General features: G+C 40.0%; 2 protein-coding genes across 6 annotated transcripts in view; both read left to right on the forward strand.

Moving 5' to 3' along the window:
* nsd3 (nuclear receptor binding SET domain protein 3) overlaps positions 1-11,975 on the forward strand; it is a 28,526-nt gene extending 16,551 nt beyond the window's left edge. For 3 of the 4 annotated variants that reach the window (XM_086314921.1, XM_086314923.1, XM_086314922.1), the window contains exons 16-25: positions 870-1,026; positions 3,087-3,289; positions 3,385-3,497; positions 3,594-3,740; positions 3,836-3,958; positions 4,472-4,588; positions 4,945-5,086; positions 5,199-5,305; positions 5,414-5,618; positions 6,586-11,975. In XM_086314921.1, coding sequence (XP_086171047.1) covers positions 870-1,026; positions 3,087-3,289; positions 3,385-3,497; positions 3,594-3,740; positions 3,836-3,958; positions 4,472-4,588; positions 4,945-5,086; positions 5,199-5,305; positions 5,414-5,618; positions 6,586-6,851 — 1,580 coding nt within the window. In that variant the 3' untranslated portion in view covers positions 6,852-11,975. The remainder of the gene's footprint in view (positions 1-869; positions 1,027-3,086; positions 3,290-3,384; positions 3,498-3,593; positions 3,741-3,835; positions 3,959-4,471; positions 4,589-4,944; positions 5,087-5,198; positions 5,306-5,413; positions 5,619-6,585) is intronic. The other variant, XM_086314925.1, reaches the window with a different exon arrangement.
* A 2,862-nt stretch (positions 11,976-14,837) lies between these two features.
* On the forward strand, positions 14,838-22,333 carry plpp5 (phospholipid phosphatase 5). 2 transcript variants are annotated; one of them, XM_086314926.1, is made up of 8 exons: positions 14,838-15,024; positions 16,554-16,694; positions 16,790-16,898; positions 17,888-17,978; positions 18,093-18,156; positions 18,244-18,368; positions 18,825-18,995; positions 20,015-22,333. In XM_086314926.1, exons 2-8 carry the CDS (start codon positions 16,624-16,626, stop codon positions 20,182-20,184), a joined length of 801 nt encoding a protein of 266 aa, XP_086171052.1. In that variant the 5' UTR covers positions 14,838-15,024; positions 16,554-16,623; the 3' UTR covers positions 20,185-22,333. The 2 variants fall into 2 exon arrangements, with proteins under 2 accessions (XP_086171052.1, XP_086171053.1); XM_086314927.1 differs by having other exon boundaries at positions 18,244-18,436; positions 20,015-20,152.
* The last annotated feature ends 1,145 nt before the right edge of the window (positions 22,334-23,478 follow it).

Genomic DNA, 23,478 nt, shown 5'->3' on the forward strand with positions numbered 1-23,478 from the left:
CCTTGGATGGAATATAATCCTAATCATTTAGTACAATTAAGCAAAGAACTGTTTCCAGGTGATGGAGGTTAAATTACAGGGTTTTTTCTTCTTTTTTAAAAATTATAATTCTGCTATTGCATTTTTTTTTAAATTACATTTTGGAAATGGAAATACTGTAAAGATTTGATTCCATGCAAGCTGGTCTGTGCAGAATGTGATATGTGTGATGGGAAGTTTGCTTTATGAGCTGGACTGCATGCCGGCTTTTTGCCAGTACTTTGTTATTTGAGTATAACCCTGATTCATTGTTAACCTGCTGGCTGATTTTTATTCCGGTGCTACCGCATGTATTTCCCATAAGACTGGTCTTGGTACAGTGCTCTGAATCTGATTGCCAGACATGCTGTAACCGCTGCAATAAAATGCTATACCCAAACCAGGAAACCCATGCAGGGTTTCCAATCATTTCATTCATGCCGTCAGGCTGTTACAGGAGGCTTCACTCAGACCAGAAGGTCCTAGCCTTAGTTTTTCATTTAGATTAATAGCCAGATGTTATTGTGGTAGGAATGTCTTCCTAAGGAACACTGTTTTAACTCACATTAGATGCTAGAAAACCACGATTGTATTCTGTATTTATAGACTTTGTACTAGTTGTACTTTTAGTTAATAGGCTTGTCTGCAAATGAGATTCAGAGTTTGACCAGGTGTTAAGGTGCATCACCTAATCATGCACTCCTCCTCTCTTTGCATACCTACCCCCTCCCCACAACGCATGCACACACACACACACACACACACACACACACACACACACATACAAACACAAACACACATCCATACACACATACGCAAACACACACATGTATACATCCATACAAATGTAGGAGGCAAGTTGCTGTGCTGCGACTCATGCCCAGCTTCCTTCCACCCGGAGTGTCTGGAGATGGAGATGCCGGAGGGGTCGTGGTCCTGCAGCGATTGCAGGGCAGGGAAGAAACCTCACTACAAACAAATTGTCTGGGTCAAACTAGGCAACTACAGGTAGGAAGCACAGATTGGGGACAGCTGAGGGTTATGCAGCTGTCACTTTGTGGTATGGATGCATTTAAAGGATAAGATAGTGATAGTTTAGATTTCAGTGCATGATTTCTACCTTTTAATCCTATTTAAAAAAACCACAGAAAGTTGATTGCACATAGTCTTCTGTGTCGTAGACCTCCGCTGTTGTCCAGAAACCCAGTAATGACCAGCAATACTGTTTCCTTTCTTATAATAATCCTTCTAGTCTTGATAATTTAAATCTGCCACAGAAGCTGAAACTGTTCAAGTATCTTTTGTCCAGAGCCTTAAAAAAATTAAGACCAACAATCAGCCACAATATTAAAACCACCTTCCTAATACCGTTTATGTCCCCCTAGTGCTGCCAACACTGTGTCTGACGCATCAAGGCATAGAATCCACTGAATGTTTCCTTTAGTATCGGGTACCATGACGTTAGCAGAAGAGCCTTTAAGTCCTGCAAGTTGCTGCTCAGTCAGAATGAGGATTTAGAGACTTTGGAGACCCAAGCAATATTTGTTTATTTAGCACTTTTTCCTCTCAAGAGTTACAAACTCCTTTACAAAAGCCAGTATTCATAATAAAAGGTTAAAATAAAAGACACTAAAATTAAACGGAGCAGAAGACAAAAGAAATCATCATCAATCTGTGAAGATAGTCATTCTCCATTCCTGCTAGAAAACACCATCAGAGTGAACGGCTGCAATGAAGTTATGTATCTGGTCATGCAACAGTGTTTGTTCCATGTCATCGTAACAACCACATGAATACAAAAAACACTGATAGGAGCATCACACTGTCTCTGTCAGCTGTTATTCTTTCCATAGTGCATCCTAACTGCCATGTCCGTGCGCCCCAGGGTGGCTACAATGTAGCTTGCCATCACCAGTGTGTGAATGTGTGTGTGAATGGGTGGATGACTGGATGTGTAAAGCGCTTTGGGGTCCTTAGGGACTAGTAAAGCGCTATATAAATACAGGCCATTTACCATTTCTTCCCCAGGTAAACAACACACACTCACCCAGCCGTTCACATGACGTAAAGAAGACATGATTCATCAGACTAGACAACCAGTGATCCATTTTTGATGCTCACATGACCACTGCTTGTGCTTAAAGCTAGCATGAGAGTGCTGACTGTTTTATTCATCAGTCTCTCATGACCACCATTAAGAGTTTCACTTATTTGTGCTACAGTAGCTAATCTGGCAGATCAGCTACACAGGACAGCCTTTATTCCTCAGTGTTATCAGAGACCGTAATCTCAGTTGTCTGCTTGTATTCCCATGGGCCTCTGTTGGTAAATGCTGTGTACTGGCAACGCAAAACAGGACATGCATCGCAGTTTGTCTCTTAAATCTTTGAGAGACACACAACCTATTTTTTCAGCTTCTAACACATACGTTTTAAGAATAGACTGTTAACCAGCTGCCTAATATATCCCACCCCATCATAGAGGATCTTGTAACTAGACTATTTTATTTAGCTGAGCTGTCAGTGGTTTAAACGATCTGTTTTTTACTTGCGTCTGCAGCAGGAAGAAATCTAATATGAGCCTGAGAACCGCAAACATGTCAGGGGGGTGCGTGCATGCAGATTGTTGGTCTTGGTCTGTTTAAACTCGGTGTAGCACATTGTTTTCACACCTCATGGGGAAACAGGATGTGATAATATAAATGCAGGTATTCAGGAAACACTGAGCAGTGCTTTTCGCTCTCACACTGACTGTCAGTCAGGCTCAATATTTGTCTCACAGTTTAGAATCTTCTGGCAGATTAAAGGTGTGCACACAGATAATTATTAATCTGTTGATGAAGCAGCTCTGAATTTGATTTAAAAAAACAAAATTTCTAGGCAGAAACAAATAAATACAGTATTTCCTCTCTAAGTCATGGTTCACCTTTTCGAGGACTCGCTGCATCGTGGATTTATCTGTAAATTTAGATTGTGGAATTTCATATCACAGGCTTCTGTGGCCTATAGGTATTTTTATTCTTATTCACTTTTGCCCTTGATTTTCTAATGATGTCCCTTGCTTGCCAGGTGGTGGCCTGCAGAGATCTGCAACCCTCGCCTGGTGCCATCAAACATTCAGAGTCTTCGGCACGATATTGGTGACTTCCCGGTTTTCTTCTTTGGCTCCCATGACTACTACTGGATCAACCAAGGCCGCGTCTTCCCATATGTGGAGAATGACAAGAACTTTGTCACAGGACAGATCAATATTAACAAAACCTTCAAGAAAGGTAACATATTCCTAAAATCCTTCCTTCTAATCTGTTGTGATATCACTTCAAGCCAAAAGAAAAGATGATTTTCTGAGTCGCTATTCATCTTTTAGCTCTGGAAGAAGCAGCCCGGCGCTTTCAGGAGCTTAAGGCGCAGAGGGAGAGCAGGGAGGCTCTAAAGCAGGACCGCAATTCTCGCAAACCACCACCCTACAAGTTCATCAAGGTGAGCAGATGGAAAGACCAAAAGGTGGTTATAAGTTTTGATCGTCAGGTTTTCAGGGTTGTTACTAATTCTGTGGCTGCTTTGTTTTCCTGTCAGTCCAACAAGCCTGTGGGGAAAGTTCAGGTGCACGTGGCCGACTTGTCAGAAATTCAGCGATGCAACTGCAAGCCAGCAGACGAGCATCCCTGCAGCCTGGAGTCCCAGTGTCTCAACCGCATGCTGCAGTACGAGTGTCACCCACAGGTCTGCGTGCATCTTTGGGTTTTTATGTCATTTGTGATTCAGGTAATAAAATCTAACTTTTAACTTTCTGTGGTTGGTTGTGCTCCTGTGATCAGGTGTGCCCTGCAGGAGACAGCTGTGAGAATCAGTGTTTCTCCAAACGGCTGTATGCAGAAACAGAAGTGATAAAGACGGAAGGGTGTGGCTGGGGCCTCAGGACAAACCAGGCACTGAAGAAGGTGGGCGCTGCACTTAAAATGCAGACCTTTCATCTAAAGAGCATCAGCACATCTGATTTGTATTTGCTACAAGCTGAAATGTTAAATAAAGCAATCTAAATTAGTTTAACAATCAAATTAAACATAGAAAAATACTGAAAAATAAAAAAACTGAATAGATTACAATAAAAGCTCTTCTTATTAATCTTGCAAGCTGCCTACCCTGCAGAAAAGCTTTTAAACGCCCCAGTGTCTGTGATATTTGTTAACATATGTTCATTTATGCTATAAGTATCTTCTTCTGCATACAAACAAAAACATCTGAGTGCAGTAGCAGTTTCTAGATATGTAAATTCAAAAATCTAGAAATCAGTTTCATCTGCCAGGCAAGAGTGTAAAAGTTCAGCAAATCAGTGGTTCTCATATGTGTGTTTTGTTATTTGTTGTCAGTCTGCTTCCTAGCAATAAGTAATTTTTAAGTGCGTGTCTGTGTAATAACTAAAACAATATAAATGTGTTTGTTGTTTCCTGCAGGGTGACTTTGTGGCCGAGTATGTGGGAGAGGTGATAGACTCAGAAGAGTGCCAGCAGCGAATCAAACGTGCCCATGAAAATCATGTGACCAACTTCTACATGCTCACCCTCACCAAGGTAACATCTGTGACGTTTACTGGACACTCAGGATACACAATGCTAACAACAATAGATAACATACAACAGGTAACAATAGGTAACATACAACAAGTTGTAATATTAGTCAGATAATCCATTAGAAACGCCCCCAAAAGACTCCAACATACTTTTCAGTGATCTTAAATTGTTTTTTGTTTTTTTTCACTTCCTCATTGATTTAATTTTTCAGTCCTTGACTGTCCCATTTATTTGTTCATCCATTCATTTCCTTGTCCAATTTGGGGTCAGTTCACATAACATCCCTGATACATAAATCGTCCACAGAAGAACATTTCCTAAACTCTGGTGTCTTAATACTCACGTCTTCCCGGTAGGATCGTGTCATCGACGCTGGCCCAAAAGGAAACTCGTCTCGGTTTATTAACCACAGCTGCAGCCCAAACTGCGAAACCCAGAAGTGGACGGTAAACGGCGACGTTCGTATTGGAATCTTTGCCCTTTGTGACATCGAGGCTGGTGAGTTAATCTGCAGCTCTGACACACATTTTCCTTCATGTATATTAAATGTACTGAGAGCAAGTTGGATGATTCCCATTTAATGTTGCTCTTCTCCCTGGTGTCCCTGCAGGCACAGAGCTGACGTTTAACTACAATCTGCACTGTGTGGGCAACAGGAGAACGTCGTGTCACTGTGGATCAGACAACTGCTCTGGATTTCTTGGGGTCCAGCCATCGGTGAGGATGTTTGTCATCCCCATTAAAATTCAGAGTACCTAAGAAGGAGCAGCCAAGTTTGGAACCTGTGTTTGATACCTCTTTCTTGTTTTATCATATTTCCTGCAGAGTGCTGCAGTGACGGAGAAAGAGGAAAAGGCCAGGAATGCAAAGATGAAGCAGAAGAAGCGGAAACTGCGGCCGGAGGGCAAACACACACACGAGTACTTTTGCTTCTGCTGCGGAAAAGGAGGAGAGCTGGTGATGTGTGACAGGAAGGACTGCCCAAAAGCGTATCACCTGCTGTGTCTCAACCTCACCAAACCGCCATACGGTAACGACAGAAATGACTTTCTGCATGCTTTTGTTTAGTTTGTGTTGCTCCTGAAACGTTTCTGCAGGTCAGTTTCTTGCAGTTTTCCAGGGTTTTTTTTTTTTTTTTTTTTAATTGGCTGTCTGTACTTTCAAACCTTCTCTATAATACTATGTTATCAGTAATGTACCGGAAATTAAAGCAGATGTATTAGGACAGGATATTAGAAGAATTTCCTGTTCTGTAAATCATCTCATTGACAGCTCAAGTTTTTGTTTGGGATCTCTTTTTGAGGTTGGAAACTCCTGTCCTCAAAAATCAGTTCACTCCACAACATAAAAAAATCAGCACAGCAGGAAAACGACAAAGGTGGTGGAAAGCACAGCATTTAAGTCACTGTTCCCATCCACCCCTGTATGCTGTCCTTATGCATCAGTTTTCCATGAGCTTTCCATTTTGGATTTGTAGCTGGGACACAGATGCAGAAGTGTCTGAAGGAGGCAGGGAGAGACATCCACTCCATTTACTTTTAAAGCTTTTGTTTTTATCAGAAATGTAATGGAGCATATAAAAATTAAGCTACTCTGTGGAGGTAGATGTTACACTGATTGGACACTTTTTACCTTTATCCGTCTGTTTTGACTTCTGTGCTGAATTAGTGTCTAGATGACGATCTCTCAGCAGTGTGACAGTTAACAGGAAGGCTCGTCCTGGGCCTATGCTTTTTTGGAAATCCACCCGAGGGATTAATAAAGTTCTATCTAATCTATATCAAAGATCAGCACATACTCATTTGTAATCTGGTTCACATGCTTTACACCAGTTTTCCCAATCAAAGAAAACACGAAGTGTGATGATCAGAGTTGTGATTGACATGTCAAGTGGACTGCAGATGTGGTGGGCTATATGTGATATTTATTTTTAAATAATCTCCTTTTTCAGTTCTCTGACTTGATGCGTCTGTAATTAACCCATTTCCTGTCTCCAGGGCGGTGGGAATGCCCGTGGCATGACTGCAGCGTTTGCAGCAACCCGGCCTCGTCTCTCTGTGACTTCTGCCCTCGCTCCTTCTGCCGGGATCATGAGGCGGGGGCGCTCACCACCTCCTCCCTGGACGACCGCCTCTGTTGTTCCAGCCACAACCCGCTCAGTCCCCTGGGGGCCAAATCCAGCTCCACCCAGCAGCGGCGCTCCGCTCAGAGCCCCGTCAGAGTCAAAGAGGAGCCGGAGTCAGGCCAGCCGGCCACGGAGTGATAAAACCCTTAATACCTCATTCCCTGCAAAGTGTGCTCCAATCCACCTCTGATCCTAAGCAGTGCACTACAACAGGGAATACAGTGCTTTTTTTCTCTTTTTTTTTTTTGACACATGCGATGGCCGCAACTCAGAGCTGAGACACGCTGACGAACACCTTGATGCTGTTTTGTGGCGACAGTAGGAGAAGGACCAGAAATCATCAGGCACCGTTTTCCCTCCTGTCTTGCCATAAAACACCACTACTTACACTCTCTGCAGCTCGCCTGCGCCCACTGGAGGGCCCAGGCCACCACCTCATTATGTTGTTTTTAAATTTTTACTGCTATTTTTTTTTCTTTCTTTCTTTTTAAAGCAGTGTAAGCGTCGTCACGTCTCCAGTTCCTGGCACTTTGAAGAACTCACTGAGTGAGGTGGAGGAAGGGGCAGAGAGGAGGAAAAGGATGTGGGAGCTGAAGCTCTCCATCACCACCAAGCTGCTCCTCTCCTTGTTTACCTGCTGTAAGCTGTGGTCTCACACACAGGGTGGCTTTAGGATGGAGACGAGCCAGCTTTTCTCGTGATCTGTCATCCTCTTTATCTGTTAGAGAAAAGGAGCGGCGGGGAAATGACCAATTTCGTGCAATTTGTTTTTTTCCAGGACCACACTACATTCCAACCTTCCTTAAACATGGTTTTAATATGCTTATGGGTATAGATAAATATAATTATATACAGTATCTATGTTTGTTAATGTTTACAGACAGATTCTCTCACTTCATCTCAGTGAGTGGTGTATTATGTTTGTTTAGGTGTTGAACATTACGCAGACCTCCTTGTGAAAATAGTCCTATTAAGGTGAAATATAATGGTATATAGTGAAATGGTATGACATTTCAGAAGTTCTTGTGATTTTCATATTGCCAGTCTCACTCGCCATTGTGTACATAATTGGCTCACAATATTGTAAAATACTAAAAAGATCAGGAGGGGGCGGAGCCTCACCTCTCTGATTGTTCTTGGAAGATGGAAAAGCTTTTTCTTTTTTCTTTTTTTTTTGTAATAATAATTGAAAAAAAAAAAAACAAGACAGATCCTTTTTTTAAAAATTCTTTCTTTAAAGCTATGTTTTCATGTTTCCTCCAATTAGTTATTTGCAAAGTAGATGGAGGGGCCCAGCTTGTGATCACTGGTGCTGTCTTAAAGAAGTGTTAATAAGCCTTTAAGTTTGGGTTTTTAGCTGTAGTTACTACTGCCCAGATGCAGTCCACTTCGGTTGTTTCGGTTCGGCGTACTGTGACGGCTTTTTTGTTTTCGGGGATTTGGGGTTTTTTGCCAGACTTTTTCTGAAAAGCACTTTCACGCGGCTCATTGCTACTCACCTTAGCTAGGTCATACGTATACAGAAATGTATATTAAAAGAACATATGACAAGTGTTTCAAAATGGATACCTCTTCTTCTTGTATTATTGGAAGTTAAACTGTGTTGTAACTTTTTGCCTCTCGGTCAGAAACGTGGTGAGCGCTGGGTGTGGCTTGTTTCTTCTGAGGAAAGTGGCCTAAATGCTGTTTTTATTTTATTTTATTTTTGTTTCATATTTCTTTTATTGTTTGTTTTCTTTTACATTTTTCTTTGGCACACAAGTAGGAAAGACTGCCAACCCAGCTTCGTCCAAAAAAAAAAAAAAAGAAAACAAAAAAAAATGTCCTCCGTGTCCTCCAGAGACACTTCTTCATTTTCCAGCTTGAGAAAACTCTTAAGGCTGGGCTTTATATGGAGACGTAATGGTGTAACAACAGTTCAGTCCAGTATAATGTACAAACTTCTGTACAGTGTTTTTAATCGCTCATCGTCAAATCTCAAATTTTTGTATTTATTGCACCACATTTTATACCAATTTCTTTTTCAAACACCAGTGCAGTAACTTGTCTCCCTCTGTAAGGAAATAGGCTTAAAAAAACATATGGGGAGTTTTACGTAATATACCTGTATTTTCTTTCTTTTTCTTGTTTTTTTTTTTTAAACATTTGGTGTAATGATTCCACATCCGGTAACAGCCGCTGCTCATCAGCCTGTGTCGTGACTCACTGTAATTGGTGTTTAAAAGCAGTGTGAAGCACTTCAGTATTGGAATGTAAAGTTTCTGTTTCAGAGCAGGTTTTGCAGCCCGGACTCAGGTGGTTGTCACTGAAGGAAGCTTTTCTGTGATCGCGCCTTGCTTTGTCAGTTACACTGATGTTTGTTTTGTTTTTTGTGCCCTTAAAAGATGTATTTTCTCTTTAAAAAAAAAAAAAAAGTGCAACAGGGTAAAATGGTGCCAATGTTTCCAATCAATTTAGGTGATTTAGGGTCTTTTTAAACACTCAGTTGCCCGTTTATTAGATAGAACTTCAGAACTGGGATGAAACTTCGAGGAGGTTATAATGCTCATTATTTTTCTACTGATGTTGATGACGGTAGAATAAATGGAGCCTTTTTCAGACATGATATGAAACATACAGGGCTTCAAGGTGCTGACACTCAGGTGCGTTTTCTTTTTTTTTTTTCTTGTTTACCTGAGTGTTGTTGAGGCTGACTTCAGTCTACCCACACTGGTACATCACTAAGAGAGATCTGTTTTCGCAGACGAATGTTTTTATTTTAAGTGCTAATAAAAACTGAGCCAGTGAGTTAAAATGACATTATGTTCTTTATATTGTTGTTTAAGGTATTCTTTACTGAGCTGAGGAGCATGTGCAGTCCTAATCTTTAGTGGGATTGCATGAGTCGTAAACTCGTTCAGATGTCGATGCTGATAGATTAATCATGGGTAAATATCTGAAAGGATGATCTCTACGCCACCTCTTGCCCAGTCACCAGCTGGGATTGTATCCAGCCTCTTGTTACGCTACAGCTTCTAAATGGACAGTTTTATTCTCCGGCCTCTAAAACAGGGATGTCAAACTTATTATACATCAAAGGCCACATGCAGCCCACTTTGATACTTAGTAACTGTAAAAACACAGTTAAAAGTCCAAAAGTTTATCCCCTCAATATTTCCAAAGCTGGACAGATTGGAGACTTTGCCAGGCCAGTTCTGGCCCCCGGGCCTTTTGTTTGACACCCTGCTCTAAAAAATTTGCCACCTCTAAAAACAAAAGCTGAGCATTATAGCTTTCTTTAAAATTTTATTTCAGGCCTGATAGCAGTGTGGGTTGTTGTTGGTTTCACCTAATAAACTGGCAGCTGGCTGTAAATCATGAGGGAGAAAGAATAAAAGCCTCCGAATGCAGAAAACTAAGACGTACTAGACGTGTTTTAGTTGTTTGAAAATACTCACCGTTCATTGACAAATTATGTTAATATGCACAAGTCCGGTTTCTGTGCGCTACAGGATTTCAGTTTAAGTGTGAGGCCTTGAACGACCTCTGGACACTGATTCTCACTGATTCTCGCTTGTGGCACACAACACAAGGCCTGATTAGTTTAGGCAAAGTTTGAGGCAGGACACTTGATGCCTACTCACTCGCTGTGATAATCACCTGACTTTTTTTAATGTCCGACAACAGATATTTGTGAAAACGGGGACGTTAAAGTCAGATTTAATTCGACCACGGGGAAATGAACTTTTTGGGGTCAGACTTCTGTTTTAATTGATTGATGTGCATTCAGAAATGCATAGAAAAGCTTGAACTATGAACTTTTTGCCCCCTTCAAGTTAAAGTCTCTCACTCTTCTGCATTCGGCAGTTTCTTTCCTATAATTCCTGTTGTTTTGTGCCTTTCAGGAAGCCTTTTTTAAGATGGGATTCCTGGAGGCGAAAAAAAGGGGATAGTTGTATTTGTTTTGTTTTTAATGCAATTAAGCACTTCTAGTTTTTCTTTTCTTTTTACAACTGTATTCCTTGATAATCAAGTAGGTCCATGACTAAAGCACCTATTTGTGTACTCCAAAAGGTCTGTGCGTCTAAACTTTAGTTTCTTTCTTTTTTAATTTATTGATGTACTGTTTGTTTGCTTAGGTTTGGGGTTTTTTTGAGCACAGGTTTCGTACGTGTATGATTATCGAACCGTAGGCATCCCTGACTCGTGTTATCTGCTTAAACAAAAGCGATCATTTATGATGATAAAACTTGTCTTAAAGCTTCTGTTTTTTTTCTGTTGCTTAGCTGAACTGCATGCTTCCAGACAACGACTTATTGCCAATGTCTTTTTGTTTGGTTGTTTTTTTTGGTTTTTTTATTGTATTGCACAGAGATTCTGCAAAACCGAACGGCCTTTATTTTCCTTCGCACCTGCAGATCGCATGATCGCGCTCATTTTTTTGTGCCAGTTTGTCCTCTCCCGGCCCTCCTGCCTGACAAAGCAGCAGTATTATTTAAGTGTTCATCTGAGTTACTTCAGAAACTGTCTGGTGTGTATGTTTTGGTTTGAAGAGACAGCATGTTTGCTCTCATTTAAGTGGCCCTTAAATACGCCTAAGGAGGATTTTATTTTGTTTTCCACCCCCTGTCTCTGTGTCAAAGGGCATGTTTCAGTTCACTGTGATGTCTTTTGTGTTTTGTGCAATGTTGCCGACTGTCATTTTGTTTTGTTTTTTTGGTTTTTTTTTAATTAACATGCTGTCAAATAGTGTTGGAATAAATAAATAAATTCACCTTCATAAGCACTCATGATCTCTTTTTACTTGTAGTAAAATTGCTTACAGTAACTCTAACTGGGGTCATATCTATCTCTCTTGGTGTTGCTTCAATTAAAAAGTGGATGAACACAAAATACCATGTTAATTACTGTTCAATCTGTGTTACTGCATACTACATTATTGTTGAAGAACTTGTAAATAGTTTGCATTGAACTTGCATAGGATCTTGTTACTGTGGCGTGCTCTTTTTGCCTGTAAAATTCTGCTTCTAAATGTGTGTGACTGTTGAGACGACACTCTTTTTGTACATGACTGTCTTTTTATTTGAGGATATTGATTCTGTCCTTTTTCATTCGAAAGTTGAGTTTGAAGAGTTCAGACATGCCTGAAGTTTGACTTTAATAAAGCTGTACTCTGTCTCAGTGAAACACTCCCACTGTGTGTGGCTTCTTTTTTTTTTATTGTTTGGTGAGAACAAAGTGAACCAGAGCAAAATGCATCCAGGGGCAAATTCTTACCACTCTGCAGTGGAGTTATTATACAGTCGTGGCAAAGAGAAAATAGATCATGCTATTAACCTTCTAAGACTCAAACTCTTTCATGGCATGCATTTTAAAATTTTCTTTGCTATTTGAGCTGATTGGTACCTGATGAATGTAAAAACAAAAAATTACCAGATTTTAAAAAAATTTTCTTTTTACTGAATTTTGTTCCTTAAAAATGAGATCCACATATGAGGACATTTATTTTGATAGAACAGTGGCAGCATAATGTCCTTGTACGTGGATATCAGGCCTTGTAGAGGAAAATTAAGTATTTTGGTCTAGACATCCTAAAATGTGATGTCCACATATGTGGACTCCAGGTCCTAGGATGTTAATGTCAAAAACTAAAATCCAAAAGTAGCGTGTGATTGTAGAACTGCCTTTAGCAAGTGTGAAATAACTTAAAGTAATCATGATCTGTATGAGTTTATCAGTTTCTCAAAGCATAATGGAGGAATTTTGGCCCATTCCTTACAATTTCAGACATTTTAATTGGGTTGAGGTCAGGTTATTATATAGTAGATTTTGTGCTTTGGATCATTGTCTTGTTGCATGACCCAATTTCAGCCAAGCTTTATTTATGACCTCACATTAGACCCTAGAGTACTTTGGTAAACAGAGGCTTATAGTTGACTAAGTGACTGCTAAACAAGCACCAATCATCACCATGTTTGATATAAGGTGTTTGGATTTCTCCAAACGTCCTGCTGTGTTCAGACATCTCCACTTTTTTCAACATTTTCAACTTTCTCCTAGCAGCACACATACTGTTGTGAATTTTTACATTTACCATGCTAACTGAGGAATGCATCTTGTATAACTTCTTTGCCACTATCTGATCATTTTAAGAGTTACACAACTTGCCTCATTCGCCCATTTTTTTCTATGCTCTTTCTATGTAACCTTCCAAGTAGTAGGAGAGCTGCTCTACCTGAGCTACAGCCACCCCTATACATAGAGAGTGAAAAGAGGTGAGTGAAGAAGAACAACGTACCATAGGAACCCCCCAGCGGCCTAGGGTTGAGGGTCACCTGATCCAGTTTTAACTATATGCTTTTTCAAAAAGGGAACGTTTTAAGGCTAGTCATAAAGGCAGAGAGGGGTCTGTCTCCTGAATCCAAACTGTGATCTGGTTGCATGGAAGGAGGACCTGAACGCAGAAGGATCTGCCTCCCATTCTACTTTTAAATATCTGAGGAACCACAAGTAAGCCTAAAAGTCTGAGAGAGAAGAGCTGTATTGAGATAATATAGAAGCAGTAATGGTGTGTCTAAGTCTGTCCACATACTGCTTCTGCATTTTGGCAAATTTGTCATTATTCATCTAAGGTTCTGTGTACCTGATATGAAGACCCAGACTGGAGTGTTTGTAAGGGGCAGATTTAAGCCTCTCAGTTATATACATATATAGAGTCTCAATCAACCCTAATCAGGCTGGTGCCTGATAACAAGATTTAACCAAAGTCATAAAGACCAAAAATTCATGACATTTCCTTAGCATTTTTATTTTGTTTTGTAAGGATGCAGTATCGTTTTCATCTTTCCCAAAATTCTATTTTTTATATTTATTTCAGTTAATAAAAACATTTTTAGTTTACACCTAGTATTAAGTTTCTGTTTAGTTTTATTTACTTATATTAATCTTGCTCTGGAGAATTATCGGGGCAATTATTTTTAAGTGTGTATTTTAATGAACTTTACCTTCTTGGTAACTGGTCCGGGACAACCATACAATGAGTGAAATGCTATTTCTCCTACCTCAATGTGCGGTAAAAACATATTAACAGGCAAAACACATAAAAATCCTAGAAATATAAACTGGGAAGCTTTGAATGGATGAGTATTTAATAAGTGGAGCTAAACTTATGCAAAAAGTGAAATATTTTACGAAGACGCAGCAGTAAAGAAACAAACATTTAGGCAATAAATCATGCAGACATCTTCTGTAACCTCTAGGTGGCCATTCGTAACGTGACGTGGCTTCTTGCATCCCACGTGTCAAGCAGGAAAAACTGATCTACGACAACTTCCGGTTTACAAAACATCAAGAAAATGTTTTTCTCCTTTGGAACGAACGTGGATCACCGTGAAGCATTTATATCATGAGAACATTACAACCCCCCATCCGAAAAAAAGTAAACGAAAAAAAAAAAAAAAAAAAAATCAAAACAGCAGAAAAGAATTGTCCATCGAAAATTACTGAATTAACACTTTTATACCTTGATTAAAAATCAAATGTTACTAAATAACACACAGGGAAAAGGTAATAAACTGTCACCATACCTCAGTTTTATAATTGCTGGCCATCTTTTTAATATACTTTTTAAAAAATGTACACAGTGAACTACACAATCGCAATTCTTCACTACAACTCGCTTTTTTAAAATCTATCTATCTATCTATCTATCGTGGCTCAAGAGTTGGGAGTTCGCCTTGTAATCGGAAGGTTGCCGGTTCGAGCCCCGGCTTGGACAGTCTTGGTCGTTGTGTCCTTGGGCAAGACACTTCACCCGTTGCCTACTGGTGGTGGTCAGAGGGCCCGGTGGCGCCAGTGTCCGGCAGCCTCGCCTTTGTCAGTGCGCCCCAGGGTGGCTGTGGCTACATTGTAGCTTACCATCACCAGTGTGTGAATGTGTGTGTGAATGGGTGGATGACAGGTTGTGTAAAGCGCTTTGGGGTCCTTAGGGACTAGAAAAGCGCTATACAAATACAGGCCATTTACCATTTATCTATCTATCTATCTATCTGGAGTACGACGGGACTTTGAGCCGCATTTAACTTAACACTTTCATTTTTAAGGCTTTTATTTTGACAGCTCACACCAGACGCGCGTGCGGTGTTCGTTAGCTTCACGCAGCGCTCCTTCTCCTCCTCCTCCTCCTCCTCCTCCGTGACATCCCTGTTTCTCTCAAATCTAAGAATGCGCGACTTACACCTTCGGTAGACACAGAAGAGTTAGGGGCCTGCTTTATGTTACAAGAAGAGTAAACTATGAGGATAAAGAGGTAAAGAACAGCTTCCGGTTTAAGGTTAGTAGTGTTAATTTTTGTCAATTTGCTTGACAACGCGGAAATTCGGCCAGATGTCTATGGTGACAGACGTTGCTAGCTCTGCTTAGCTTAGTCTGCTAACGCATACTTTGTACAGATCACTTAAATAATAATTTTCCTCTGTACCGACGGCACTGATCATAATTCAATGCGTTTATGTTATATCCGGTCAAATGGAACCTCTTTAATATATAGAGCATCTGGAAGTGGAGCGCACAGTTGCAGCATGTTGGCCTTTATGCCAGATTTTAGACGTGGTCAGTGTAAATACTGATGTAAACAGCCTTTTTATCTTTACCTGTATTTATCTGTGCGAACATACGATGTGTAAAGAGGGGGAGTCATCAATTTTATTTTATTTTTTGCATTTCTTTTAAAATAATAAGCTCAAACAGGCGCATTTGGCATCGTTTTGCCTGTGATTTCAAATGAATGGTGCACTCATGTATTTATTAAGATTACAAGATTATTTTCTCCTCCTTTAGACCAACACCAGATGTTAAGTGTCAAGATCATTTTACATACACCCCATTTTTATGGAGTCCCTTAAGATAGAGTTGTTTTTAACCTTGTGCAAATCAAGTTATTTGGCTTTTGAGAGCATTTTATTGTGGACACAAGTTACACAACGGTTTTTATCTTGTGCAAACAAGTTATTTATCTCTTCGAGCAAGTGATTATCTTAATCAAACAAGTAATAAGATAAAAAAATATCACCTTACAGGACTTAGTGGGCTCCATATATTTACTGTAGTACAACGTTTATATTTGCTGTTTTTCTGTATATAGGATGTATAAATAATGTAAGTAGCTTTGCTTTAATGGTGATTATTTTGAGAAACTTGGAATTGTTACCTTTCGTGTGACGTTTCATGCCCTCATTTTGGTAAACGGGGTTATCTTTTAACTTAATTTCAAACGACGGGTGGTTGAACTGGAGGTGGTAGAGTTAAGATTTTTATTGGGAGTGATGGAATGGATTAGAAATAAGTACATCAGAGGGGCAACTCAGGTTGAGTGTTTGGAGATAAAGTTAGGGGTTAGACCGAGATGATTTGGGCATTTGCAGAGGAGGAATAGTGAGCATACTGGACAAAGGATGTTGAAGATGTAGCTGCCATGCAGGAGGAAAAGAGAAATACTTCAAAGGAATTTTCATGGGTGTAGTCAAGGAAATTTGGTGTGATAGAGGAGGATAGTAAGGATAAGGGGAGATGGAGGCAGGTGATTGGCTGTAGATGTTAAGGTTAAAACTAGACTTACAGCCCAAAATATTAACCAGTATCACCAGGAGGTGCCCAGGAAATAACTGTACCACCTCAACAGAATAAAGCAGAATAACTTCAGCTGTTTGTAATGCACATACTTGTAACTAAAGTATTTTGCATAAATCACTGAAACTATTTAAAAAAAAAATCAATAATCTTCTCATCTATTTAGGTTTCATTGTTTTTCTTTCAACATCTAAATTAAAGTAAAACTAAAACTCAGCTCTCCATTGTCTTTAGTCCCAGTTAAGTTAAAAGATGGTGGAGTGAAGATGTTTGCTGTTGACTGACGTCCACTCCGAGAAACAAAATGAAGAGGAGGCTGCTGCGTGGTTTCCTGTCGGAAATTTCCATCCGGCTGGCGCTGTTGGTGATGTTCCTGTAAGTTATCCCTGGGACAGGCACAACATCTGAATGCAAGCATTTTGTTTTATTGTGGGCAAACACCACCTTAACACCATTTGTGCTTTGCTCAGTGTGACGGAGCAGCTTCCTCCTTTCTACCGTGAGATTCAGGCAGAGGAGATGTGGCTGTATAAATTCCACCGCGTGGAGAGGGACCATGTACCCACCTCTCTTATGTTTGTGAGTATAGCTGTTTGATAAACTGGAATAAATAAAATCCCTCTGGTCATTTTTGTACTTTATTGGAACACGTTAACTTTCTGCTGTTTTGTAGGATCATTGTAAAGTTTCTTTTTAGGACCTTAACTCCCATAAGTTCATATTTCTGTGAGAAAAAATATTCATAATATATCATAACTCTCTGGATTTTTATTAGCTTTAAAATTAAACCGCATGATGGTTAATTTACATATTAAATGAACATCTTGTCTTTTTAGTTTAGATATGTTTTGATGCACATCAAGAACATAGCTATATGATCATGAAAATCTTTTGTTTACAGTTGTTGTTTGTTCTGATGACGTAGAGTTAATATTTACTGAGTGTGACTGAGCTCTCACAGGGGAAATCACTTTAAACAAGTCCAACACGTGGACAAAATCATAAAGTCCCCCTGTGACTCCAGAGGGGAGTTTTGAGACGTTTGATAAACTGGCTCAAAACTTTTAGAGGCGTGGAGTGTGGAGAAGAAATAAGTTTACCCAGTTTAACCAGTCTTGATTTCCTTAAAAACGGCTGGTCTATTATCCTGAAAGTTTTAGGAGTCCTAAAACATCAGCATAGGACGAAAGCTGTACTGCACAATGGGGTATTTGATATGTCCAATAATATGATTTTGAAAATGGTCTAAAAGGTCCTAGCAGCAAAAAATAAATAAAACTATGGAGAAATCTAGTTTAATTACCCCAAAACAGCCCCATGTTTTTAAATTCTACCAGTAAGCATATTTATGAGTTATAAGTAAATCACCCACCATACAGCAGGTGTTGTTAAAGGGGTAAACTTTCCATAGAGGCTGTAAATGTGCTTTTCACTGCTGTAACGTTAGACATTTTAATATTGAATCTGTGGAGAGTTTTGTGTGTGTGTGTGTGTGTGTGTCCAGTCTCAGATGGAGAGGATTTACAATTATTATTGTTATGATCTCCTCTTTTGTTGATCTGTTACAGAGTGTGGCGGTTTGCACCCCGCTGATTGTAATCCTGGCTTTCACCTTCCTGAATAAGTTGGAGCGTGGTGATCTGAAGGAAGCCTCACTGGGTAGGAAACTCGTGCAAAAGAGCTTTTTGGTTTGTCGCATTTAAATGTGTGGGCTGGCTTTTTGAGTTGATTTATCTTTTTCATGATTCAGTTCTGTTTCCCCCTGTCATCCAGCTGTGACTCTGACTCTAGTGCTGAACGGAGTTTTCACCAATGTCATCAAACTTGTAGTTGGCAGGTAAGCATGTTACATTACATAGCACATTCAACTTTAACCAGAAGCTCCACATTTGTCCTCCATGTTCATTCTGTGTCACATCCTCAGGCCACGACCAGACTTCTTCTACCGCTGTTTCCCAGACGGTCAGATGAATCTGGAGCTGCGATGCAGTGGTGACCCAGATGTCATCATGGAAGGCAGAAAGAGCTTTCCCAGCGGGCATTCTTCCTGTAAGAGGCTGTTATGGTCAATTATGGCTGCAGAGCTGGTACATTTTCATCAGCAGGCAACAAGAAAAGTAAATGGAGGCACAGAGTGAGGCCGGGGGGCGTATATCTCAATGCACATGTATCCAAGTGTGTAATAGCCTTTAGGCTCTTATTTCATTGTTAGACTCATGCCTGAGTTATAGTACTGCCTTAAATCTATGAACATAAAAAAAAATCAGAAATGCAACTGCACATCTCAGTGAGGTAGACTTCCGCAGCTGAAGTCTCTCTGCCCTTTCAAGAAAGGGAACTGTATGAGATTTTTCAGCCTCTTAATAGCAGAGTAGTGCAGACCACATCATTAACTGGTGGGGATTCAGTGCAGTGCTATAATTTCAGCTCTGATTTCCCATTTTGTGGCATAAAACTTCCTCTGGCTCTATTTCATCCCTTCCGTTTCTTTCTCTTTCGTTGCAGTTGCCTTTGCAGGTTTGGGCTTCACAGCGCTCTACATTGCAGGAAAGCTGCGCTGCTTCACAGCAGCGGGCCAAGGCCGAGCGTGGCGGCTGTGTGCCTTCCTCACTCCTTTACTCATTGCAGCTGTGATCGCCCTCTCCAGAACCTGCGACTACAAACACCACTGGCAAGGTCTGTTAAATTTGCTTGGTCTGAACACTGCAAAATACTGTAAGTAGTTGGCTTTTTTAGCTGACAAATTTTGGGTACTATTTTAAAGACAAATCTCTATCAAACGCTTTTATTTATGAAGGTTATCCAGACTTAGCTGTCTGTATGCGAAAACGTAATTAGCCCCTTGTTAAGTTATGAATTAACTTGGTGAACAGTGGTGAACCTTCCCAGGAGTGGCCAGCCTACCAAAATTACTCCAAGATTGCATCAATGACTCATTGAAGAAGGTCACAAAAGAACCCAGACAAACATCTATGGATGTCTCTGGCAAGGTGAAAACCAACGCTGACCAAAAAGGACACAAAGTCTCATCTCACATTTGCCAAAAACACTTCTTGATGATCTCCAAGATTTATGTGAAAATATTCTGTGACAGTCGTGATTTTGACATTTTTGAGTCCCATTAAATCTTGAATAAAACTAACAGAGCATTTAGTAAAAAGAACGTCATAACAACAGTTAAACATGGTGGTGGTAGTGTGATGGTCTGGGGCTGCGTCAGGACCTTCACAACTTGTTGCAACTGATGGAAGCATGAATTCTGCTCTCTATCAGAAAATGTGAAAAAGGAAAGGTTTTGGAATGACCTACTCAGAATCTGGATTAAAACTGATTCACATCTGTCGCATGACCTTAAACAGGCTCCTCATCATTGAAAACCCTTCAATATGACTTAATTACAATTCTCCATAGAAGAGTGGGGCACATCACCTCCACAGCAATGTGAAAGACTCATTGTCAGTTATCATACATGTTTGATTGCAGTTCTTGCTGTGAAGGGTGGCAGCTTAGGTTTACGGGCAATGACTTTTTCACACAGGGCCAGGTAGGTTTGGGTAACTTATCACATTTGCATGATGAACCCCGGTGCTTGTGTTAGTTATGTCCATATATAGTGTATAATAGTGCATAATGTAAATAAGGGACTAATTTAGCAAAAGTTCTTATCCGTGTTGTTATGTGTCTCCTTTATGCAGATGTGCTGGTGGGGTCTCTGCTGGGTCTCGCCTTCGCCTGGCTGTGCTACAGGCAGCACTACCCTCCCCTTCGGGACCCAGACTGCCACAGACCTCTGCGTCACAGAGAGACTGTTCCTGCCGCACAGGAGCGCAAGCTGGCCAACTCCACCTACATCCTGCCCATGTAGAAAAGCTGTAACTGCATTTTCCTCTTTGCTGGTGTCATTTAAACTGAGTTGCACAGTAATCCATGTAATACTGTTTTTTCACTCTTTAGGGCTGGGCAGCATATCGGTATTTAAGTTGATCATTAATCATTGTCTATGTATTCTCTGGGTTTTCTTTTTGTAGAGGGAGACATGATACACAGTTTCTTTTCTGGAATGAATTTGCATCAATTACCGATTCAAATTTTCTCCTACATTGTTTCTGAAACCCTTGAGAGCTACACTAGCACATTAGCAGGTGTCTAGCAGGTTTCTAGTCCCGTAATTACCCAGCAAACAGGTCAAAAGAGGTCGCAGTACGACCACAAAAACTAAACCGTAGACAGACGTATGTCAGTGTTGTCTCAACGCAGAATAGAGGCAAGGTCAGACAGCCTCTTGTAAAGTGAGGAATAACAAATCGGGTTACTGCAAAAACACTTTATATTTTTACAGTTTTCTGCATCTAAACTGTATTTCATTTGTGGCACAGTGAAGTTTATGCATTGAACTTTTACAATTATCTCCTCCCTGTCCTCGATGTCAGTGTCATAGACTCAGGAACGCTCAGGAAAAGAAAGAGGTCACACGACATGATTATTTTTTCTCCTGATTCCTCCTCTCGAGACACTTTTTTGTTTTATTCTCATCAATAAGGAGATAGTGGGGAAAAAAATCTTGAACACAAGCTTTCTCTTACCAGAAAGTCTAACAATGATGTCCGGTAACCTCATGTATTTTTCCAACTGTGACTTGATGTCTGAAAATTCCGCTGTGACAGTTATTCAGTATTGAAATGTTTGCTGGGTACAGATGGGGTATCTCATTATCATGATGCTGTTCTCCAGCCCAGCTCTGCACACTCTGTGTATTGTGCCTATAGATCACATACTTTACTCACAACAGCTGAGCAGGTTATCTACACAGCCACTGTACAAACAGTCCACCACTCATCAGTCTCTGGCTCAGCTGCTGTGAAAGAGTTTCTCATGTGAGAATCACTTTGTGATTGTTTTGTAAACTTGCAACTTTGTAAAGACGCAGGATTGAGGCTTAAAGGGAAGCTAACCGCACTCTGAGGTTCATTTCTGTGCATAGACGCCTCCTCTGGTGAGAAGAATCGAAACTCAATGCCTGAGGATTTTTCACCATCTGTTTCAGTCTTTGTGGTTTTGGAGCTGGCTCAGGCTTAAACAAACACTGGGAGCAAACATCAGCTTGTTAGGGGTCAAAGTCCTTGACTGTCCTTTCTGTTCACAGATCAAAATAGCACAAACACACCTAGTAAAACCTCAGAGAAACATGTTATGACATGATGACACAGACAGTAAGATGTGATTAAATGATCCAGTGTAATGGAACTTTTGAGCTTAGATGCTACTGACCACCAGACCATGTCTCTCTTGGGGTTACTGGGTAAAACTGCATCTGTCATGATGCCTGTTATAGCATATCACAACACTAAGATACTTTGTGGTAAACATTTTGTTGTTTTTGATAAGGAATTGGGTAAAGACACAGGATTGTCTTTGTTATACCTGCAAATTAAGAATGTGAAATTAACTTTATGCTGCCATAAAGTGCAGTGGCAGCAACAGCCTTTCAGTTTAAACAGCCTGGCTTGATGTTGGCTGGTCCCACGATTAAATCATAGCTAACAACGAGTTAAATATTACTTTGACTTTCCCATCTTTTCTGTGGTGTTTTGATGCTTTGATGATGTAAAACTTTGAAAAAAAGTCAATACTTTATAGGTAAAACCTTCTTAAATTGCTGAGCACTGTTGTTAAAACAAAAGTGCAATTAATAGGGACTATTTTCAGCTGCGGATGAATACACATATAACATTCCAGTAGTTTTTGGACAGCAGTGAAGCTCTGTGGCACAGAGGAAAACAGTATTTGTTTTGGTTTTGAGCATATATTGGGTTTAGTGATTAAAAGTATATAACACCTCCAAGTGATTCTGTTAAATGAACTTTCAGGAGTGCAAACAACTAAGCACTCCTCTTGCATTTAAAGCCAAGTTCACGTAAACATATTGATCACGCTTGTTTATTTTTACTTTATCGAATGCTTTAAAACTTTCTGTCTTCCTATAATATATGTTCAATGTTTCCATTTATTGATTTTTTTAAAAAAAAACAAAACTTCTCTGTAAAAAGTCCTCCACGATATTAACATCCTGATGTAGCAGTGCTGCTTTACGCTTCTCAGTTTTTCCAGTGCCTGCTTTGCTTTAAATGATAAAATCATCTCTGGTGTAACAGGACAGCTCAGCCAATCACGTTATTCCAAGTCACCGTAACTGTAAAGCGAGTTAAACGAGTCTTCTCAGGCTTACTGTAGATGGGGTACTGTAGATACTGTTTTAACCTCTCCAGGCGATGGTGCTACCCTCCCAGTGCTCCTGCTGGCCAGGTTTTTCTCTCCAGCATGTAAACTCATCGATCGTAATCTGAGACATTTAACGCTACAATTTGTGGTTTGGGCGTATTTTGAGTTTTTATTTATTTAATGTATATTTTTTTCTGTTTGTGTGTTGAACCGGCCAAAGTTTTGCATGGTTAACCCAAGCATAAAAGCAGCTGGATCTCAGTGGTTACAGACCAAACTTGGCATAAAGAAAGCGGATAATTTTTGTGCCTTTGTTTACTATGTTCCTCTCAGTTCATGAATGAAGTGTATGCTGCATGTTATGGTGTATGCTCTCTGTCATGTAACCTTTTTTTTTTCCTTCCTGAATCTACGTTTTGTTTGTTTGATTGTTTCCAGTGTATTCACTTGTAAACAAACAAATATGGCATGCTGCATTTTTTTTAACCTCAGAAAGAAACGTGTCATTTCTTTTTACTCAGTGGATTAATTGTTGGTGGAGTCAAAAGTGAAGACGTGTGTGGATAATGTCAAAAAAAATTTTAAAAATGAGACAAGAGGAGAGAAATCGTATCTGAATTTCTTTGACAGATGTTTTGGGGGTACTTGTTTACTTTTTGGGGAATGCAGGAGTTTACTTGAATTTTTAATATTTGTAACTTTAGAAGTGGTTAGGATGAAAATGGGAGCAAAGTTGTGGGTAAACTTTGAAGGTGTGACTCACCCTGAAGTCGGACATACAAATTTTCCCTCCGGCCTGTAGTGCTGTCTATAATCTTAAATAAAATGGAGCTAAATGTCCATAGTAAAAGAGAAAAATCTGAATTTTAAAATGTATTTTGAGGAACTCTAAGCAACAGGATTCAAGCACCCTAAAGGCAAAAAAATTTCTACAGCTGAT

This window comes from Aulonocara sp. 'chitande type north' Nkhata Bay, linkage group LG12 (assembly GCF_057382095.1).
Source record: "Aulonocara sp. 'chitande type north' Nkhata Bay isolate Kocher_YH1m ecotype deep benthic linkage group LG12, A_spYH_male_GT1.1, whole genome shotgun sequence".
NCBI lineage: Eukaryota > Metazoa > Chordata > Actinopteri > Cichliformes > Cichlidae > Aulonocara > Aulonocara sp. 'chitande type north' Nkhata Bay.